The sequence below is a fragment of the Girardinichthys multiradiatus genome, chromosome 23 (assembly GCF_021462225.1).
Source record: "Girardinichthys multiradiatus isolate DD_20200921_A chromosome 23, DD_fGirMul_XY1, whole genome shotgun sequence".
Taxonomy (NCBI): Eukaryota; Metazoa; Chordata; class Actinopteri; order Cyprinodontiformes; family Goodeidae; genus Girardinichthys; species Girardinichthys multiradiatus.
The window spans coordinates 16866697-16889130 of record NC_061815.1 but is presented as its reverse complement, the minus strand read 5'-3'; the positions used below and the strand labels follow the sequence as shown (position 1 = coordinate 16889130).

The window sequence follows — 22434 nt, the reverse complement described above, 5'->3', positions numbered from 1 at the left end:
TTTATCGAAGCTGTTTTTAATTACAGAAGACTGGGCAGTTTGCCCCATAGCAGACAGCTCCTTTTTGACTGAAACTACAAAGGTATGTAATTCTGAATGGGGAAATCACCAGTCCCCAATTTATTCATGCAGACCTGGGTATTTTGCAGTCGACAGGTATCCAGACATGCTTTCATAGCTTGCTGTGGTATCTTCATAACAGTGATGTGTGGCACAGCTATTGCTGAATATGTCATTCTTGTAAGCAACGTTAAAGTGTTGGAGCTTTATTCCCATCAGCTGATCAACAGTATGCAGCAACAAGTGGGAGAGGGGAACGACCGATTACTTTATATGCTCCAATCAGGAAACTCGGTTTCTCTGGCATTTCATGAAAAAAGACTTCAAACAATAGGAACGCTTTCATAGAAAGTGTTTGTATACCTTGATACCTGAAACCGGCCCATGCCAAGATATAATACAAATCTTTAAGGTCTGAAATCCTGTCAGGAGGTTATATGTAACCTGTTTGTTTCCGGCAGCAGTCCATCAATGACGCCATGCGCTGCTCCACCTTGACCAGGATGAGTGGTAATGGAAGCGGAGGAGAGAACGGACGAATCCTCACCCACGACTTCCCCAAGACCGTTCAGACGCTGCCCTGTATGAGCCACACCGCCAGCATGGGACTGGGTGCCTCCGGCATGTGATCACCATCTCGTCCTGCTGGGATCGACAGTCTGTCAGGGTGGGGCAGAATGAGAACATAAGACTCTGTTGACCTAAAAATCATGGCCGTCTGGTTTAAACCATTCTACTCTCCTGGCTGTCAATGTGCTTGACTACAAAAAACAACAAAACAACAACAAAAAAGACTTGAACTTACTGCCAAAATGCACTCTCTAAACCACTCCCAAATAAACTATGAACAGAAACTGAGAACAGAATTTTTTTTAAATAAATGGTTGTTTTGAAAAAAAGATACAGAAAAAAGAAGGGAAATGTGCTGCAATAAAACAAGCCGTCAACTGGGTGTGATTTTGACATTTTCTACAGTGTTCATCTGTGTGGAAAAAAAATAACTTATTCTTCAGTGTGAAGACTGCGCTGTGGCATTATGTTGGAGCTGTTGACCTTCGTCTGCGTGTGCAATACTCTCACTTCCACTGCTGACTTCTGTAATACCTAGATGCTTTCCGACCGGCCGGCAGGACATGCCTTTTCACGGATCTGACACAGAAGGATGAACAGTTCTGACTGCTTTGATACTGTTTTGGTAACATTTACCCTTCCTGTTCACTCACTTTTTCATAAACACTCCATTTTTGAAGAACAGATTGCTTTGTTTAGCAGTTTTTATGATAAAGTATATGGTTTACACTCTTGTAATAATGTAGAGCCTTGTTGAAAAAGGTCTTAGTTTAGGTCTAATGAAGGTTACTGTTGAGGGACTCACCAGTTGACCCGGCTTCAATGAACATGCATTGCTGCTACACCTCATTTTACACTTCATGCCTTGTCCTGGTGCCATATGACCATTCCCCACAAAGGCACACAGATAAACTCTCCACTTGCTGCTTCCAGGTCATTGCTTGGGCAGTTAGTGGTCAAAATCAGAAATGTCCATCTTAAACTGAAAATTAGTTTTTGGCTTTGTATAGCACAGGCGGACCTTACACTGTATTCTACTGTGGTGAAATTCATAGTATATCTTACATAAAACTGACATAGAGACCATCTTCCTCATGTTAATGTGGTTGCATTGTTCAACAACTCCTTTGATGTTTTTCCAGCTGTATGCAGTTTTAATTAAATTGGCAGCATGCACAGTTTATTGAAACTGACATCTCCCCTGCAGATTGCGCATGGCCTGTAAAAGGAAGGTTGACCTCATCTATCTCATTGTTGCTAGCTCATGGTGGAAAGAGGCGGGACTGACACAGTTGGAATGACTTACAGACTGTTTGACTGTGTTTATTCGGGGCGGTAAAGCCTTTGGGGATCACTGTTTTTTGTGGAGAAATGACACATGTATCCAAGATCGAGGACGGCAGTGGTAACAAAGGCGTCCTGGGCTAGGCATGATGGCATTGCTTTGACTCTTCGTAAGATAGTTTTGCATTTGTTGATTTATTTTATACAAGCAATGTCAAATGATCAAAACATATAACTAAACGAAAAGGTGTCCCATTCTATTCTCAGCTGTACAGACCATTTTGTGTTTGTATATTCCCAACCATACTCGCATGTTTTCCCTCTGGGTTCTACTGATTTTTCCCACAGTCCAAAATCAGGCTGAGTAGATTAATTGATGGTCAAGAATTTGACTTAGGAGCAGGTGTATGCCTGGTAGTCTGCCTTGCTAGTCTCTGTCGGGTTTATGATGGACAGGTGTTGTGTCCACAGGGTGTTTCCTACCTTTAGCATTTTTTAAAACTGGAATAGGCTCCTCCCTTCCACCCTTTAAACCTATAATGTAATCAAAAACTATAGTTTAAAAATTCAGTTCAGTTGTTTTATTACCACATGTTTACACACAGAATGATATATTTCAAGTGTTGTTAATTGTTATTAATATGGTTTACAACTTCTGCAAACCCAATTCAATTCAATATTCAGCCCTCAGAAAATCTGAAAATGACAATATTAAATCAAAAAGGGCCTTCAGACATACTGAAAAGTGTGACCATGTACTGCGTAGTGTTTGTAATTTGGTGGAACATAAAATTCAACTTAAAAGAGGATTCTGGACAATTTAGATAGTCCAGAAGTTTTTTCCCCTAAACAAGATGAGACACTGACATCTCTGGTTCAGGTGTGACCTGTATGTGCTGGCTTCTGAAGCACTGACTCCTTTTTGAAGTCCAAGCCTAGTGAATCTCTGGGCTTTGCTTCATAATCCTCTCAATCTCTTTATCTTTTTTGCTTGTGGCCATTTTTACATACTTTTTCCTTCCAACCGACTTTCCTTGGACACAGCATTCTTAGTTCAGCCAGCTTCTTTATCAATTACCTTTTATGGCTTACCATACTTGTGGAGGGTGTCAGTGGCTGCAGCCTTGAAAGCTGTCTAGTCAAAGGTTTCCCCATGATTTTCTATGGCATAACCTGGAATTTCTGTATTAGAAGTCATTTTGTAGGATTTTAATAATGTTATTTTCTGAGAAAGTTAACTTTGGTTTCTGGGTTTTGCATTCAATGCTTAAGATATATCTGTGTCTGTGTGCAATGAATCTATATAAAACGAGTTAATTTTTTTATTTATTTATTAAATTACTGAAATAAATCAGCTTTTCAATAATACTCTCATTTACTGAGAAGGCACACTGATCACGCAAGAAAAGTCTGATAATAGTGAGCATTGTGTTTTGCTAACTGTACATGAATGATCAGATCATTTTTGGCATCTGCAATTTTTCTATTATTGGCAGCGGGCAGAACAAAAGGTGTGATCACAGCTTTTCTTGGGGCAAGAATTCATCTGAAATGTGCTGACAGTTGTTGAGTTATTTCACTTAGATCACTGTCAGTCAAATTTTAATAACACTGATACAGTCCTAATAAAGATGTCTTCAAATATAAAAGACCCTTTTTTTTGCATTTAATCTTTATAATATTTGTAGGTAACATGCAAAGTTGCGATGGATTTCCCCATCCTCATGCTGCCATGGCACAAGTGAAAGCTTACACAGCATCCTAAAACTGGCTTAGGAGCAAGGTTAATATTACAATGATGCCTCAAACATGGCATCCAATGTATATCTCTGTATGTAACCTCATGGGGTGTTTATGCCTCATTAGATGTATCTTCTCTTCACAAATGGTAATTGGCTTGAAAAGCCAAGCTCCATTCACGTAATACTAGTAATATTTTTACATCCAGATGAACCAAATAAAGTGACTACACAAACTTGTTTTTATTTTAAAATGAAAGGCAGCCATTTCTACTGCAGCTACCATAACATAATTATAATTACAGTCCTGCTACTAGCGCAACAAGCTAATGTTAGCCTGCAGCTAACTGTTAAACAGGGATGTTGCTCGCATCTTGAAAATATAGATAATGACCTCCTTATCCTTTAAAAGGTTGGAGTACCAATAACCTTTTCTTCAGAAAGCATCCTAGACAAAAGCTTAGGGAATAATGTATGATTTTTATTTTATTTTGTTTTTACCTAGATACATATATTTTTTAGCCTACATAAGCGTAGCACTGTAACGTTGTGGTTAGGTAATAAAAACAATATGAGGAAATTCTTAAAATGAAGCAAATAGGGGGAAAGTGGATTTATTAAATTAAAGTAATTCAGAGTAACAAATATCCTGCATTGCATCATCATTACTCTGTATTTATATCTATGAGTTTAAATGTGAGAAGTGAGTGTGATTTTTATTCCTTTATGGTGACTGAAATAGGAGTTTTTTCTGCTGCTGGAGACCCCAAGTGAGCCTTAGTTTAAGAATCGCACATTCGAATTGACCTCACATTTATAGGGCCAGGCGGCTATGGGAAGGCAGGACTCCTTGTGTGTGTGTGTGTGTCTGTGTGTCTGTGTGTGAGTGAGTCAGTGTGTTTTATTTTCAGTTTCTCCTTGAAAGAAAATAACATGGTATCAAAATCTAATGTATGACTTCTTGGCTAGCTAACGGGACAGTCAGAGTTTACCCAAATCATACATTTCTCCTGGTGTTCTGCCTATAAAAGGATTTTTCTTTTTACTAGTAAAAAAATTTAGTTCTCTTTGAAGTCATACATCAGTGCCAAAATTAGTTTACAGCAGTGCAAGTCCCTTTTTCTTTCCTCTTTTTTTCATTTTTAAGTTGTTAATAGTACACAGCACAGCTCTCTTCAGCAGAGGCTTTATCTGGGACAATATGTTTTATTAACCATACAAAATATTTCTAAAAAAGAAGAAAAAAATTTAAACAAATTATTAAAAACAGACTCTGTGTTTTTACTGTAAGGGGGAGTTGGGATAGTAGCCAAGTGGCACTTTGAAGAGAATTAAAAAAAATTACACACACACTGCTGTTGAATAATCTGTAGATGCTAATGATGTTTAAAGCCAGTTTTCTGGTTAATTATGTTTTAGTTTGTTACTGTTCAAAAAAGCACTTCCTGATGGTATTTTTAAGTGCTTTAAATGTAACAAAGTGAACATTTATTTTCTTGTGTGTGGTTATTGTTTTTTGTTTTCAATTTTCACAGTATTTTACAACTGGAATCTACAGTTTGTTCATCAGACATTAAATTATTTTAGTTTTTTTTTTACTTTGAAAAGTTGTCACTGAGGTTATTTAAAACAGTGGTGAATAACTTGGTAAATAGTTTAAAATATATGTATAAGAGAATAGAGCTGTCACAGGTCAGATTTTTGAAAAATAAACTTTTTTTCTAACCAAAGTGTCCTGGAACAAAGTCATCATGCTTTTGTAACTGAATAAAGGAATAAACTATGGATTTCTGTCCAGCTTTTTATTTACCTTGTGTAATCACACATGCTAAGTAAGGCTTAAACAAATGGAATATGACTTTAGACGTTAGAATCAGTCTGGCTCGACATGACGTGCGAGATAATTAAACAGAATCAGTTTCTGTAGACCTGTTGGTCCACATCAGGGTCATATACATTAACATTAACTTAAGTGGGATCCGCACATTATATTTAATTCAATCATTCTTAATGAGAAAATCAGTTTTCAAATAAGTAGACAGACATGCATGTATGAAACTGTGGCATGCTGAAGGATTCATATCCCTAGAAATCTTTCACATTATGTCATGTTACAACCACAAACTATTTTACTAGAGTATAACTTTAAAGTGGAATAACCTTTTTTTCAAAAACAAAATGTGAAAAGTGTGGCATACATTTGTATTTTGCCTTTTAAAATTTAAAAGACCTAAATAAAGTCCAGGGGAATCATCAGCCTTTAGAAGTCACCTAGGTAGTGGAATAAGTCCAACTTTGTGTAATTTAATCTTAGTTTAAATACATCTGTTATGTGGAAGCTTCAGAGGTTTGTTAGAGAGGTTTCTTAGAAACAGCACCATGAAACATGGAGGAACAGGGTTTAAAACAGGGTGTGGCTGTAAAATAATATCCCAAGGTCTGAAATTCTCACACCAATTGTTAAAACAAAAGCACAAGAAAGCTTGTTTTGTAGTTTGCCCAAGCTATGTAAGCCACAGCAAACATGTAGCTCATCTCTGCTGAGTCAAAACGCTCTGAGCACACTATCACTTCGGTGACACATTGTGGTGGCAGGATCATGCTCTAGGGGTTATTTTCTTTAGCAGAGCCAGGGAAGCTGGATGGAACTAAATACAGCTCAAATGTGGAACTAACCCAGTAGAAGATGGTGCGGAGGTTCACCACAATCCTAAACATGCAGCCAGAACAACAATGGAATAGTTTAGGTTAAAGCATATTCATGTGTCAAAATTACCTAGTCAAATACCAGTCCGAAATTCGATTGAGAAAAGAGAATTAACAAAAATGTCTTCTCTTTAGATGTTGGTAGAGGTTTAGCCTAATAGACTTGCAACCGTATTGGCAACAAAGGTTTGTTCTACAATTATTTTTTGAGGCAGTCTGAATCATCTTTACACTACACTTTTCAAAAATGTATTTCTTAAAATAAATAAAAAACATTTATTGACTGCATTTCAACCACACCTCTGCAAATTCAACAGATCATCAATCTGTTCAAAATGCACACTTCAGTTTGACTTTTGTAGTCAAACATCAATTCAACGAAATATTATGATTCCAAACAGCAATCAACTGAGGCAAGAAAGTGAAACTGGTGCTGCAAAACAACAAATCCTCATTGTTTGATGATTAAAAATAAAGTCTGCCTCTCCATCCAGATTGCAGCATACGCTTAGGCATCCAAATCCCCCATGAGCTCAAAGGGTAAGAAAACAAAAAATAGTTTTCATTACCTGAAAAAAACATTTTATGCAACAGTTCTCTCTCATATCATTGTTCAGCCCGGAAGCAGGAATTATTATTGTTATAATGATGATACAAATATAGAATATGTCACTGTGAGCCACATTGCTTATCACTGTATGCAACTGGGTGCATGCGTATGTGTGTTACATTGGAGATAGCGGGATGTCATGCTGTGTCACCCCGCTCTGTGATTAGTGACATCAGCTTCTTCATTCTGACAGCCTGAGGTCTACTGTATAATTAAAATCTCTCTTTCTGTCCTTACATTCACTTTTCCAAGCACCATATTTACCTATTTATGTGGCTGTTGCCCTTAAAATTATTTTTGAAAAATTTGTTTGAAGTATGTTTGTAGGAAACATGCTTATGGATACATACACACAGCTTTCTGCAGACACAATGTGATTATAAAACATCTGCCTAAATGCCTTTAGGGCCTCTCCTTTTCCAGTATTGCCTTGAGAGGTATGATCAGGCTTGTCACTTAACACATAATGTAGGCAAACAGTGCTGTGGATTTGGTTGCCTTGCTGAGTCAATGGCACATTTGCTCTATGAACGGTGAAAATTAGATATTACTCCTGTTGCAATAGTGACTTAATTGATTTAATGGCATGACTTTCCACAACCGGTTCAAGCAGAAAAATGAACAGGGTACAATAAGCAGAAAGATAAAAAGGTGACAAAGGACAGAGGAGAAGAAAAGGGTTAGGAGGAACCAAGCAAATGACCGCAACAGCAACCAACCCCAGTGAAAAATGTTTCAGTGGGGACCAGACATGAACCCGAGACACAGTGGACACACTGGACACAACCCCTTGAACAACTCGATATATATTTAAAATATATAAATACTCATGCTTGGCTCAATTATCTGGTGGGTTTTAAATACTACACCTTGGGCTTCCAGCAGGCCAGAACTTTGTAAATATCTTGTTTATCAGGTTTTTTAATTCTAATGACCTGTGAAGTTGCATTTTCTCTTTGGTACAGCAAACTAATTAGTAATTCCACAAAGGTTAACAGAGTTTAGAAATGTCACAACAAATTATTTAAAAAAAACTATTTTATATAAGACTGTAAGGACAAAGGGAAAGAAAAATACATGAAGTGTATTTACTGGCTTGAGGAGTCATTGCATTAAGGTAATTCTGGAACTCTCTGTACCTCATTAAAGGTTTGTTGGAGAAAAGCGTACGTAACTTTGCCCACACATACATCCTCTACATACACAGGCCAATAAACATATTCGCAGCTGCTCTAATAGGGACAGTTGAATCATAGCGGGGCCAGTTTCCAAGACACCTAGATAAGGTAATATGGGTGTACACCCACACATACTGACAACACAGTTCAGCCATGTAGATAATTCTGCCATAGACAAACCTATTTTCTAAAACAAGCCTTCAAGGAAACAGTTGTTGCTGTCAATTGATACATTTATGTCTGTTTGGATAAGGGCTCATATAAAACAGAAGCAGCTTCCAAAGCTGTCCTTTTCCAGATCCATTTTGTGTTGTTTATTGGTTGGGTTCTTGGGATTTTTATGAAAACATTTGTCAATGAAGTCATGACTTAGAGTCAAAAACAATGTTTGAGCTTGTGTGTCTATCATTGTGCTTGGTATAGAGCTTTTGCGGGGAGTTTCTTTTTTAAATTAGCTCTATTCTGAAACACAATGATCCTCTTCCTTTGCATTTAGGTGATGTTGTTATAAGATGGGCTTATCCAACTTCTTTGAAGCATATCCACCTGGCACGTAACACATGTTTTCCCAAAATGAGAAAGAAAGAAAATCAATAGTAGTGAAGAAGCTGCTGTCTGCTTGTTTTGATGAGATAAAGTCTAGCAGTCATCAGGGAGGAAAAGCTTATTTCCTTTCAAACAGCTTGAATTACTGCCTTGGTCTCTTATAAAAGGCCAGAGCACCTCACACAGCTTCCATTACGTCAACACTTCCTCATTATTTTTATCTGTCAGGTCACTTGAAATTCACCTGCATCTGTTTTTGTCGTCTTTCGTGGCTACCCATTGTTTCTCCATGGTGACTCCCGCCAGCAGCTGCAGGCGGTGACTGGAGCTATTTATGTGTGTTGGAGTTGTCTTCTGATCATGTGCAAGAGCTTAGACAGCCAGGAAAGCAGACAGGCAAGGGTGCAAGAACTCATACTGCTTTAGCAAAGATGCTGCAAGACTAAATCTTGCTTATAGCATGTAGCACCTCTTGTCTCTCATCCATCCCACCCTCAGGCCAGTTCTTGCAGTCTAAGTGACTGACACTCATGGCAGTATAAAATCTAAGGAAAGAATCTGACATGTTGTCAAGAAACAAAAAGTGCCTCAGGACAGTCTTAGTGTTCTTTTGATCAAACACATCACAGTGTGTACACAGCATGTCTCTATTTTCTTGTTAAACACAACCACATACATGTTGTGGTGAGTTGAAAAAAGTTCTCAGGTTAAAGGAAGCCTAGGTTGAGTCATTAGTTGGGTTGTGGCAATATATTCAGCTCACAAGATGAGATGATACACCATACTGGGTTCATAAGAAGCATTAAAGCAGATGCTCACATTAGTGCCATTGGTGGCAAATGGTTGTGGTATTATCCCAATGGTGTTTTGTCTGTCACTCAGTCACAGTTTTTCTCTTTAGAAAGTCAAAATGCTGCCACACTAACAATTTACAAGTGGTAAACTGACTTTTGTTGGCAAATCCAGTGAGCAGTTTCGTGTAGTCAACTCTATCCAATACAACAGGGTGTCAAACTTTAGCTTTAACTTTAATTTCTGGGGCTCATAGTTATTGGGACCTACAGCCATGGATTTCCACATTAAAACTCCGGTACATACTTTTCTGGAACTTTTCAAAATAAAGTGCATTAACCTTCTACCAGCACAGCCAGGAAAGGGGATAACTGCGGACTTCCTGTGGTGCCATTACCCAAAATAAAGCACAACTCCGAAGGGGGAAGGGGGGTAGCAGAGAACTTCCCAGTGATGCCACTGCCCGTATAAGACCCCCACCCTTCCCACATATCGCTCCCTTTCCACACGGCCTTCGAGGAGGACGGTTCAGGAGAGGCCCAGCGCGCGAATGTCTTTTGCTGGCAAAAAGACATAAAATTCAACTGGATCCAAAGCCATACGATCATCGATCATATGCAAAGTTAAGTAGAATGAAATACTGTTTGTGTATCCGGTATTTTCATTCATGAACGGGGATAATTAAGGTACAAGCATTGCTGACTGTCTCTCCGAGGCCCCGCAGACGCAAACGGTGTTCGAGAAAAGCCCCGGCAAAGACGCAGTCTCCCAGCCTGAAGGAAGACGGCAGAAACCGCAGCGGACAATATCCGTTCTTCATCCACAGCTGGAGGTTAGCGGGAAGCTAACCCATTGTTCACAGAATGAACCCACCTTCTGATCGGGAGAAACTGAGGAAGTTAGCGGGAAGCTAACCCTTTTGTTCACGGTGGATATCTTCTTCAAACTTCGTCGCTTGGACAACATTCCTCACCACAATTCACGAGGTAAAGTGTTTGGGCAGAATAATATAGAGATTAACAGCTAGGATGAAATAATCTGAATGTTTTCATTCTATGAAGTTTTGTTTTGTGGAACCCGGCTATCTTAGTACTAGTAGGCTAGCTACGGCACGTGCCGGTTCTGTGTTCTTTGTATGTTTTAAAGTTAAGATAAACTTCACTTGAAGGGTGATTTTAAACAGAAGATCGCTCATAGCGCGCCGTCCGTGCTTATGCATTTTAATCCTTTTATTAACCCTGGTATTTTAAAGGTATGTGTTGATTCTGGTGCTAAGTTATCCGCTTCTTTTTTAGCTCAACGGCTAGCAGGTAAGAACATGTGGTAGCACTAAGTAAACACCATTAAGCCCATTTCTCCAGAAAGATTTGGCTCTTTTCCAAAATACCCTTTATTTTAATATTTCTTCGAATATTATTTCAATAACTAAAGGCAGCTAATGAGACACCGTTGTAAAATGGTCATCCAGAAGGTTGGTTTTATTCAGCAGATCATTATTTAAAACATTATTTTATTAAAATAATATTTTATCTGATCTTGCAGTGTGAAGGGTTGTCTAGATGTTGCTGATTATTGCCTAAGTTAGTTCCAAGAATAACTTAACTTCATTTCCGGATTCTTCAAGATAATCCTTGGTTCTCAAACATAAACATTGAATGGTAATGTTGCATCACTCTTTTGGTCATGATTTTCAATCATCTTTAATCAACTTGTTTATATTGTACATAGTCCATTAGTCTTTGTCATTCTTTAATTCTGCTTGGTAGTTTAGTTGGATTGTTTTAGCATAGTAAAGAGTTTGTTGATTGAAATGTGTTTGACTTTGAATTGACTTATTTTTCTTAATAAATTCTTGTATTTTAAGAAATTGTGTGAATTCATTCCATATACAGGTCCTTCTCAAAATATTAGCATATTGTGATAAAGTTCATTATTTTCCATAATGTCATGATGAAAATTTAACATTCATATATTTTAGATTCATTGCACACTAACTGAAATATTTCAGGTCTTTTATTGTCTTAATATGGATGATTTTGGCATACAGCTCATGAAAACCCAAAATTCCTATCTCACAAAATTAGCATATTTCATCCGACCAATAAAAGAAAAGTGTTTTTAATACAAAAAACGTCAACCTTCAAATAATCATGTACAGTTATGCACTCAATACTTGGTTGGGAATCCTTTTGCAGATATGACTGCTTCAATGCGGCGTGGCATGGAGGCAATCAGCCTGTGGCACTGCTGAGGTCTTATGGATGCCCAGGATGCTTCAATAGCGGCCTTTAGCTCATCCAGAGTGTTGGGTCTTGAGTCTCTCAACGTTCTCTTCACAATATCCCACAGATTCTCTATGGGGTTCAGGTCAGGAGACTTGGCAGGCCAATTGAGCCCAGTGATACCATGGTCAGTAAACCATTTACCAGTGGTTTTGGCACTGTGAGCAGGTGCCAGGTCGTGCTGAAAAATGAAATCTTCATCTCCATAAAGCTTTTCAGCAGATGGAAGCATGAAGTGCTCCAAAATCTCCTGATAGCTAGTTGCATTGACCCTGCCCTTGATAAAACACAGTGGACCAACACCAGCAGTTGACACGGCACCCCAGACCATCACTGACTGTGGGTACTTGACACTGGACCTCTGGCATTTTGGCATTTCCTTCTCCCTAGTCTTCCTCCAGACTCTGGCACCTTGATTTCCGAATGACATGCAAAATTTGCTTTCATCCGAAAAAAGTACTTTGGACCACTGAGCAACAGTCCAGTGCTGCTTCTCTGAAGCCCAGGTCAGGCGCTTCTGCCTCTGTTTCTGGTTCAAAAGTGGCTTGACCTGGGGAATGCGGCCCCTGTAGCCCATTTCCTGTGCACGGTGGCTGGAATCGGCCCTTCTCCACAATCTTCCTCTGGGTCCAATCACCTCTTCTCGTTGTGCAGCGTTTTCTGCCACACTTTTTCCTTCCCACAGACTTCCCACTGAGGTGCCTTGATACAGCACTCTGGAAACAGCCTATTCGTTCAGAAATCAGAAATTTCTTTCTGTGTCTTACCCTCTTGCTTGAGGGTGTCCATAGTGGCCTTCTGGACAGCAGTCAGGTTGGCAGTCTTACCCATGATTGGGGTTTTGAGTGATGAACCAGGATGGGAGTTTTAAAGGCCTCAGGAATCTTTTGCAGGTGTTTAGAGTTAACTCGTTGATTCAGATGATTAGGTTCATAGCTCGTTTAGAGACCCTTTTAATGATATGCTAATTTTGTGAGATAGGAATTTTGGGTTTTCATGAGCTGTATGCCAAAATCATCCGTATTAAGACAATAAAAGACCTGAAATATTTCAGTTAGTGTGCAATGAATCTAAAATATATGAATGTTAAAATTCCATCATGACATTATGGAAAATAATTAACTTTATCACAATATGCTAATATTTTGAGAAGGACCTGTATTTTAAACATCACAACTTAACACCCTTTCCTCTCAAAGTGTTTAATAGTAAGAACTGCACTAATGTCTCACATGCAGAACAAAAGACTGTGTTGTAAATTGTTTCATTTATTATTTTTGGCAGGCCAAATTTCTCCAGAAGTGGAATGAAGGGCTGAAAATATGGTGGTAAAAGAGAACATGTTCATAAAAGAAGGAACAATTTTAATAAAATGTTTCGAAAGCTCCTGGCATATGTATTTTAGGGTTTTGTCATTTGACTAGGATTTAAGAAAATCAACTTTATACCCCTTTCCTTTTTTGAAATGTAAAAATTAAGACAATGGAGTCTTAGGAGTGGAACACTTTGATGAGAATGTCATGTTTAAAAAGTTAATTTATGTTGATGACGAAAGAAGCACATTTATCTGGCCCCTTGTAAACATCTCTGAGTTTAAGAAAAAAGTTTTGACAGCAAAAATTCAGATTACGTTTTTTTCTAAATACCTCAAAATGTGTATTTTGCTTCAGCAAAATGGTAGGTCCTAAACTTTCTTCTTATCCTTCATTCAGCTTCTAACAAAAATTAAACCCAAGTTAAATTATTGTAAACCTTTTTTGTTTGATTCACAATAATTTTCATTCAGTCTAAAACCAGCCGAGACAGAGAACTGGTTTCAATATGTCCTATGTTATTTTAACTTTAAAATTCTTATAAACTGTCTTATGGAAATTTAAATACTTTGGGTTTGGGCTAAAGCCCCCAATGTTTTGAGACCCTAAATACGCCCCAGAGTCAGAGAATAAAACTTTCTTTTGCCATTCCAAGCCCCATGTTTGGTGCTCCCTTGCAAAGTTCAAAATGTCAATTTTGTGGCGTTGAAGGAGATCTGGCCTTTGAAGACGTTTTATTTTTGAAGCCCTGCACTCACAGATGCAGTCTGATGGTTATTGGGCTGCAGTCAGCACCAGTAATGGCCTCAATTCGGGTCCTATGTCTTGATGAACAGCCAATAGGATCCTGTGGCTCAGCGCCAGTGAAATTTGTTTGGGTCTACCACCCGACTTTTTTGCTCCATAACTCTCAGGATCTTTTAAGAAATTCAAAATGACTGTGCCCAACCTCAGCAGTGATGCCACGATGTGAGAGGTCTTGCTTATGCAACTTAACAAAGACAGTGTTTAAAGACACAGACCTTTTCTGCATTTGCCATCAGGAGGTCCTGGCAGTGTGAATACACGACAGAAAAGTACATGGAATCCAAATTTTTTTGCTGATTTTGGCTTTTAAAGGTTGTGGTCTTAACCTTTTAATCAGCTGGCAAAGCATGTTTGAGTTTAAATGCAGTTGTCAATACATTGTCTGCTTAAAATGTTTTGTCACTTGATCCCATTTCTTCTTTTAGCATTCTGAAGCTCTACTTAGAACCTCCTTAAGATCCAACAGTGCATGTCTTTCATGCCTAGAGGAGTTTTGTGCATTTTAAAGATAAAACAGTAATTTTCATAAACTAACATTTTAATGCCATTTATATTTTTTAAGACATATCTGCATGTTTTCCTGTGTTCCTTTGTTTTTTAACAAATGTATCAAGAAGAACCAGCTGGTATTTAATATCTAATCCTCATAATCTAGTTTTTCACATCAAACTAATCAAGTAAGCTAGGTGACATTTTCTGACTAAACAAAAAGTATAAAAGAAGTAAAAATGGCAGCTACTGGTCATTAAAAAGTAAAATCATTAAAATTGAAATTCTTTTTTTAACTAAAAAAAACTAAATTTTCACTGCATTTGCTGATTTGTATTTAATCTTACTTTAGTCTTTCATGCTAGCGCTGCTGGCAGACAATGGCACAACATATACATGGTTTCAGAAAATAGAATGGCATTTACCTTGAAGGAAGTGTTATGCCTGAAAAAGCATTATACCAAAACTAATGAATTTTAGTGAAAGACAATAATACAACTATGATAAATAGAAATGTAATATTCTCATCAAGCATTCATATGCTAACTCTGGGGTTATAATTTTTTGTAATGTATGTCATATAGGTAATGAATTTACATGACACTTTTCTAGTAAAACTGATCATTGAAAGAGCTTTACACTGGAGCCACATTGATCCAATCGCACTTACCTTCATACACTAATACACAGGAAGCAACTTGGTGTTAAGGGTTAAGGAGTAATTCGCCATATGCCTGGAAGAAGATGAAATTGAACACACTACTTTCCAATTGCAAGGCAACTCAGTCAACTGTCAAATGTTAAAGTCAAACATTATTTTAATTTATGCATAAAACACATCTCTCACTTCTTTCAAAATGTAGCACATTTGTTCTGAACTAAAGGTATAGAAACTAAATGCGACCCATTTTGTTTTAATAAAAACATTTCATTGATGCAATTCATCTAAACACAGGGTGAATGTGACTGAAAAGTGAACAGTGTGAAGATGTCTATGTGAAGACCTTAATTGCTATCTGTGCAGTAGTTGGGGGTGTAACACCACTGAAAGTAATGCTTGCAAAAAAAAATCCAACTCTCAATTTACATTTAGGGCCTCATTACAGATGATTACTGCAAGACCACAAAAGCAAGTCAATGGACGTCCATTCTTTGGAGGATTAGGCTTCACTTCAAAATCAGCATATTATCAACAAATATACAAACAGTGACATACAATGCTGAGAAGAAGACAGAGCTAAATATTTTGTAAGCACTTCAGTGGTCAGTAGACAAATCAAGGCCCACATTTCAAACCTTCACTTATCCCATTAGCTTTTGATTTATGAGGGGTAATGCAGTTATATTGTTCTGTAAATGAAAACGTATGAAGTTATAATGAGCTATGATTCAGCCAGCACATCTCTGTGGTGTTGAGGGTCACTCTGGGACTGGGCTGAAAGGGACAGTGAATCATGATTCAGAGCCCGTTAATCTAAAGCAATCCAGATTTAGTACCCCTCTGTGAGAGATGTGCTCCCTCAATGTTTTGGGTACTGAGATGAGGCTGCTGCCAGGCCCTCCTGAAGTTTGAGGGAATCTGGCGCCCCGAAACTCACTTCTCGCCCCTTGTTTCCTAGCTGTCCATCTCTGTGGGCAAAGGCAACAACTGCCTTTTGTTGAAGATGGATGGAGATAGTAAACAGGAGTTGGACAAGGAGGCTGCTGGGCAGCTGAAGCAACGGGGTGAACGAGAGATGTATGGTCCTCAACATCGCCTCCGACAGAATGACAGATGAGCAGACTCTGCTGCAGAGCTGCTTCCCCCAGTGATCAAAATTGGAAAGCCTTCCTTAGGGACCTAGCTTGAACTGAGCCCATCAGTTTAGTAGTCTGGGTTAAAACCAAAGAACAGGAAAAAACTGTGCATTTTATTGAAATATTTTGCTCAATAGTCCAAAATTCCCTTTTAAGTCTCTTTTGTGCAAAGCAATATTTCTAGTGCTGTTCAACTGTTCTTTGAAATGGGATACATTTTTAATTGTAACAGTCGGGGCGGGGTGTAGCCGCTGGAAGCAGTGGGCAGTCTCTTTCTCCTCATATTCTCAATGTCAAAGATTCACTTGAAAGGCTCATGACTAACACTAAGTCTCAGACAACTCATTCCTGCAAATGTACATTTAGAATGATTAGAAACATTTTTTTTGCAAAGACGTACACATTACCTAAAAGACATTTCTGTACTAAGGACAGGTTTATTCTAATGCATTCATTCAGATGAATGTGAATATGTATGCATGTATACGGGGCTACAGGAGTGAATATGCACCAGTGCCTGAATTGTGCAGGTGTGATCATGATTTTGGTGAACACAGCCTGTGAAGTAAACCTTGAATAATGGATTCAGCCCCAGTAAGAGTAATCAGTGAACCTTGAGCTCAGCCTATTGAAGTTTAATAACATTCTGAATGTCAGAACACATGACAGCAAAGAAACATAATCTCCACTCCCTGTAGAGAGAGGCCTTAAAACCAACTCTACCTCTCTCTCTCCTCTGCCTCCTCTCTCTCTCACCCAGTGTGTACACATTCATCAACACCAGTAAAGCCTTTCAGATTAGCTGGTGTGATTTAAAAAGCATTTAAAAAGAAGTAAATAACGGTGAGTTCCAGTTGAACAGAGTTCACATTCCCCATCCCTGCGGGGGGTTTGTCACCTTATCAAGCTTAGGTTCTCTCCGGTTTGATAATTAGAATGAAAGTTATACACCGTCCTCCACAGAACCCCCATGTTTCAGTCACTGCTGCTTGGTGGGCTCATAACAAAAACATTCACAGTCTCAATGTAGTGATAATCTCGCAGTCTAAAAAATTACTCTGATTTTCATTAAGATCCCATTCTGAGGTGAATGGTAAGTAAATATTGGACTCTTTTATTGAGTGGTCAAAAACAATGTTCCAGATACATTAAGTCACTGCTCTGTCAGTGTGTTTATAAGTCAGCAACTGCTCGAAAAGAATACTTCTTACTTCTTGTACATAAGTTATGCTAATGTATTTTATTCTATTATTACTAATTGTTTTTGCACATTTACCTTGTTCTTCTTTAATTGCACATGTCCCTAACTATTTGCACCCTACTTGTATTTTACTAAGAGCTGCTATAACAAGAGAATTTTTCCACTGTGAGATCAATTCTATCTTATCTTATCTTATCTTATCTTATCTTATCTTATCTTATCTTATCTTATCTTATCTTATCTTATCTTATCTTATCTTACTCCATGAATGTTTTAACAAAAAAAAAATATTTAACAGAGTACAATAAAGATATATGCTGGTGCAAATGAGTAAATGTTTCTAGTACAATGCTTAGTAAGTGTAGAATATGCATTAGCAGGTGTTAGTGGTATTGTCATGTTTTTAGCAAAATGAGACTCTTGAGCATGCAGCAACTGCAGGCACAGTTGATAAATTTGAACAGTTAATTGTAATTGCTAATGTGATGGCCGTTATTCATTGTCTCTAAAGGATTACAGGAAGTCCCTGTGAGGGAGAATGTAAGTATTTAATGATAAGTTTTGGATAACTGGAGGTAGATGAAGAAAGTGTGACAGAGGGATCTTACTGGTAATGGATAGAAACAGGTTCTATGAGAAGGTGAGTATATTCATTGGCGGTTTCTGGCACGGGCTAACCAGGAAGCTGACCAGGCTTTTTTCCTTGACATATAGGGGACTGCATGAGCACTTACAAAAAAAGAAAAGAAATTAAAAATCATCTGAACAGCAGTTTACCATTATCTGTCATATCATTGTGTGGGGGAGGAATTGGCAAACTAGCTTGGCGCCCCTTGCAGCTGTAGGTGTTGCTGCTTGCTGTGAGAAGACGCCGCAGCGGCGCAGCCATACACACTGCACAGAGGCTGACAGACTGTAGACTTAAGAGATGAGGAAAGGCCATGGGGAGGGGCCAGTTCACCTCTGGGTCTCTCAAACGGAACGGACAAGGGTGGTGCAGGGAAGGGGAAACACTCTACAGCAATAACGAAATCAGTGGGCTAAAGTCAGTCACACCTTGACTTTCTTAAAGAAAAATGCACATCTCATTCATAATATTATACATGCCTATAATTCCTGCAACGTTTTCTGAATTGTGTGAATGGCTTATTTAAATAAGTGATTTAAAACAATTATGAAGTCCCATGTGAATTGGTTTAGTCTTGACTACTGGTTGCGAGGGATGTGTTGGGGGATGGGAAACCTGTTGATTGTCAAGTGGCAAATAAATGCATAGATGGATCGAAAACAGTCTGAGCCATAAGATGCCCAATTCAGAAAAGAAAAAGAAAAGAAGAGGTGAAAAGAACAAAGGATAAAGGTATGCAACTATGTTCCCTCTGTATGATTCAATGTCCATGTCATGAATGAAGGGCTAATGTTGGTGGTATAATGTTTAAGTTTGTTAGCTTTCGTGCTACTATGCTTGCTATGCTTACATAATAATAATTTGGTCTTAACAAATACGAGATCTAATTTTATGGGGTGCCACCAGGGACATAAATCACAATTAACTTCCATATACACATGTGAAATTAAACTCTTCCACATACTATACTCAAAACCTAGCACAAACACTAGTGAAAAGCTCTCACATAAACTAGTGAAAACATTTACCTCTTATATAACCTACTCAAAACCTTGGACAAACACTAGTAAAAAGCTCTCACATAAACTAGTAAAGAGCGTTAATACACACTACTGAAAAGCTTTTATACATACATACATACTACTGAAAAGATTTCATACATACTACTGAAACGTTTTCTAATTTCAGTGGAAACGGAAAGGCATTTCAGTAGAAACAAAAGTTGTTTAAGTAACAAAGTAGAGACGAAGGGCTGTGTCCTTCTAAGGCGGCATATGGGTGCCAATTACATCACAACGATGCAACAAATGCTGTTCAATTTCGAAGGCTCCTCCAAAGGGAGCCAACAAATGCGACCTACTTTTCCCCAGATATGACTGATGGGTCCAGTGTGTTCTTCATGGCCCAAGATTGTTGAAACAGAAAAAGTAATGCCAGAGGAGAGAGAAAAGCTGTGAATAAAGTTGGATATATTACGCTTTCTGTGGAACATAGATACCTTTTACAATGCTTTCAGGCTACAATGTAGTTGTGTAAACCTGAAATATCTCCTCCATTTACCAAGATATCGCATGATTGCAAAGTTGCTGCGACGTATTCGGAAACAGCAGGCTCGCCTCACCAGTTGTCAGCTGACCGGGCGGCTGAGGCTCGCTATACCGGGGGAGAACGCCCGACTCCCGCCACATCGTTTTCAAACTCCCGCTGGGTTTCCCCAATGAGTGGAAGTTAAACACAGATATAATTCGGTCAGATGATATTTAACGGTAAATATTTGGTCTTTTTATATATTATTATCATTATTAATAAGATAAGATAAGACTTTATTGATGTCACAATGCAGAAATTAACTTGTTACTGCAGCTCTTAGTAACACACAGGTAGGATGCTGACAGTTATGAAAAAGGTTCAAAGAATGAGCAAGGTAAATAAGCAAGGTAAATGTGCAAAAACAGGTATTAACAAGAGAATGAGACAAAAACCACAACCACTAATGTAATATTATTATGCTCTACAAATAAATGTATTTAAACTTTGTTCAGAATGTTAAAATTGTAGTGTTTAGGTTGTTAAAGGTTTTACCAATAAATCTACTAAAATGGTACGTTATTATCAATATACTTTATTTACTGTGTTATACATTTTTTATCTATGAACATAAAAGAATAATAAGAACATTTTAAATGGTTGATTTATAAATGATAATAAAATGAAAAGATAATACAACAAGAAAATGTTAAGGAAAAGCCATCAGGAATATGTAAAAGGGGTAAATAAAGACTATGTGCAGCTATTTACAGTGGAGACAAAGGGTTTAATCCTCGGGCTCTGTTTTTACGGCTTCACAGCTCTGTGCAAATTATTTCCATCCTTAATTCTAAAGGTGTGCTAAATTATATTAAATACATTAAAAAATATATATATATATATATTAAAAAATTACATTTTAATATCATCATTAAAATGTGTTGGGACTATAAATCTGAAAATATTATTTAATATTATTATTTAATATTTTATCAAATAATATTTCGGTCACACATGGAATTAATTCACACAATTTCTTAAAATATAAGAATTTATTAACAAAAATAAGTCAATTCAAAATAAAACATATTTCAATCAACAAACTCTTTACTATGCTAAAACAATCCAACTAAAGTACTAAGCAGAATTAAAGAATAACGAAGACTAATGGGCTATGTACAATATAAACAAGTTGATTAAAGATGATTGAAAATCATGACCAAAAGAGTGATGCAACATTACCATTCAATGTTATTTATGTTTGAGAACCAAGGATTATCTTGAAGAATCTGGAAGTGAAGTTAAGTTAGTCTTGGAACCAACTTAGGCAATAATCAGCATACCTTTAGACAAATATTCACAATGCAAGATCAGATAAAATGTTGTTTTGATAAAATAATATTTTAAAAATGATCTGCCGAATAAAACCAACCTTCTGGATGACTAATTCTCAACGGTGTCTTATTAGCTGCCTTTATTTATCAAAATAATATTTAAAGAAATATTATTAAGGGAATAATTTGGAAAAGAGCCATATCTTTCTGGAGAAATGGGGCTTAATGGTGTTTCATTAGCTTTTAGCAGTTAAAGCTAACAAAGAAGCTGATAGCTTAGCACCAGAATCAAACGCACACCTTTAAAATACCGTTAATAAAAAGGGTTAAAATGCATAAGTGCGGACGGTGCGTTATGATCAATCTTCTGTGTTTAAAATCACCATTCAAGTTTGTCTTAACTTTAAAAACACACAAACACAGAACACAAAACTGAGCACATGTGCTGCAGATGGCCTGCTAGCACTAAGATAGCTGAGTTTCACACAAACAAAACCAAACTTCATAAAATGAAAAAAGTTCAGATCATAAATCTTTCTCTATTACTCTGGCCAAACACCTAACCTCGTATGAACCGTGCTGAGGAGTTGTCCGGGCGACGACAAAGTTTGAAGAAAGCTCTGTGAACAAAAGGGTTACCTCCTTAGCTGCGGAGAGTGGCGGCTGTTCTGTCGGGCCACCAAACCGCACGTTACCGTAACCACGGTGATGCGGCTACTGTTGTCCTTCTTTCCAGACTGAGAAAACTGCTCCATTCGGCTTCGTAGAGACAGCGTCACTGCAGGGAATTCTCTGGAACAGTTTGCTTCTGTAGGCCTCAGAGAGAAAGTCAAGCCGGGCTTGTTCCTTAATTCCCGCTCATGAATGAATCAACTGGATACACAGACAGTGATTCATTTGTACTTATCTTAGTGCATATGATCGATGATCGTATGACACTCTCGGATCCAGTTGAAGAGTTTATGTCTTTTTGCCAACAAAGAGACATTAGCACGCTGTGTCTCCCCTGTCCAGTCCCTCTGGAGGCCTTGTGGAACAGGCAGGATGTAGCAAGAGCGATGCTTTTATTTGGACAGTGACATCACAGGAAGTCCGCGGTTACCCCGTTTCCTGGCTGTGCCGGAAGTAGGTTCATGCAATTTATTTTGAAAGTTCCAGGAAAGTTTGTACTGGCCTTTCATGTTGTAACCATGGCTGTGGGTCCCAACAAATGTAAAACTATAAAACGTATTATTTATTTAGGGCTAGGGTGAGTTTAGGACGCAACGTCCTACAGTTTCTACTGAAACACCTTTTCACTGACATGATTAGAAAACATTTCAGTAGTTTGTATGCAAGCTTTTCAGTAGTGTGTATGAGCGCTTTTTACTAGTTTATGTGAGAGCTTTTTATTTGTGTTTGTGCATGGTGAGTATTGTATGTGAAAGAGTTAATTGTGATTTATGTCCCTGGTGGCATCTGTATAATTTCACCATAAGATCATGCTTTGCAACAAAACTGTTACAAGTTCAGTTTTTATTTATTGATAGCATTTGGGTTAATGCTGGGACCTGTAATTAGCCAACGGAATA

General features: G+C 37.9%; 1 protein-coding gene across 5 annotated transcripts in view; it reads left to right on the top strand.

Annotated features, from left to right (window-relative positions):
- The window catches only part of gria1a (glutamate receptor, ionotropic, AMPA 1a), a 140674-nt gene extending 135236 nt beyond the window's left edge, over positions 1-5438 (top strand). For 2 of the 5 annotated variants that reach the window (XM_047353031.1, XM_047353027.1), the window contains exon 16: positions 522-5438. In XM_047353031.1, the coding sequence (XP_047208987.1) occupies positions 522-689 (168 nt within the window). In that variant the 3' untranslated portion in view covers positions 690-5438. The remainder of the gene's footprint in view (positions 1-521) is intronic. The other 3 variants (XM_047353028.1, XM_047353030.1, XM_047353029.1) reach the window with 3 other exon arrangements.
- The last annotated feature ends 16996 nt before the right edge of the window (positions 5439-22434 follow it).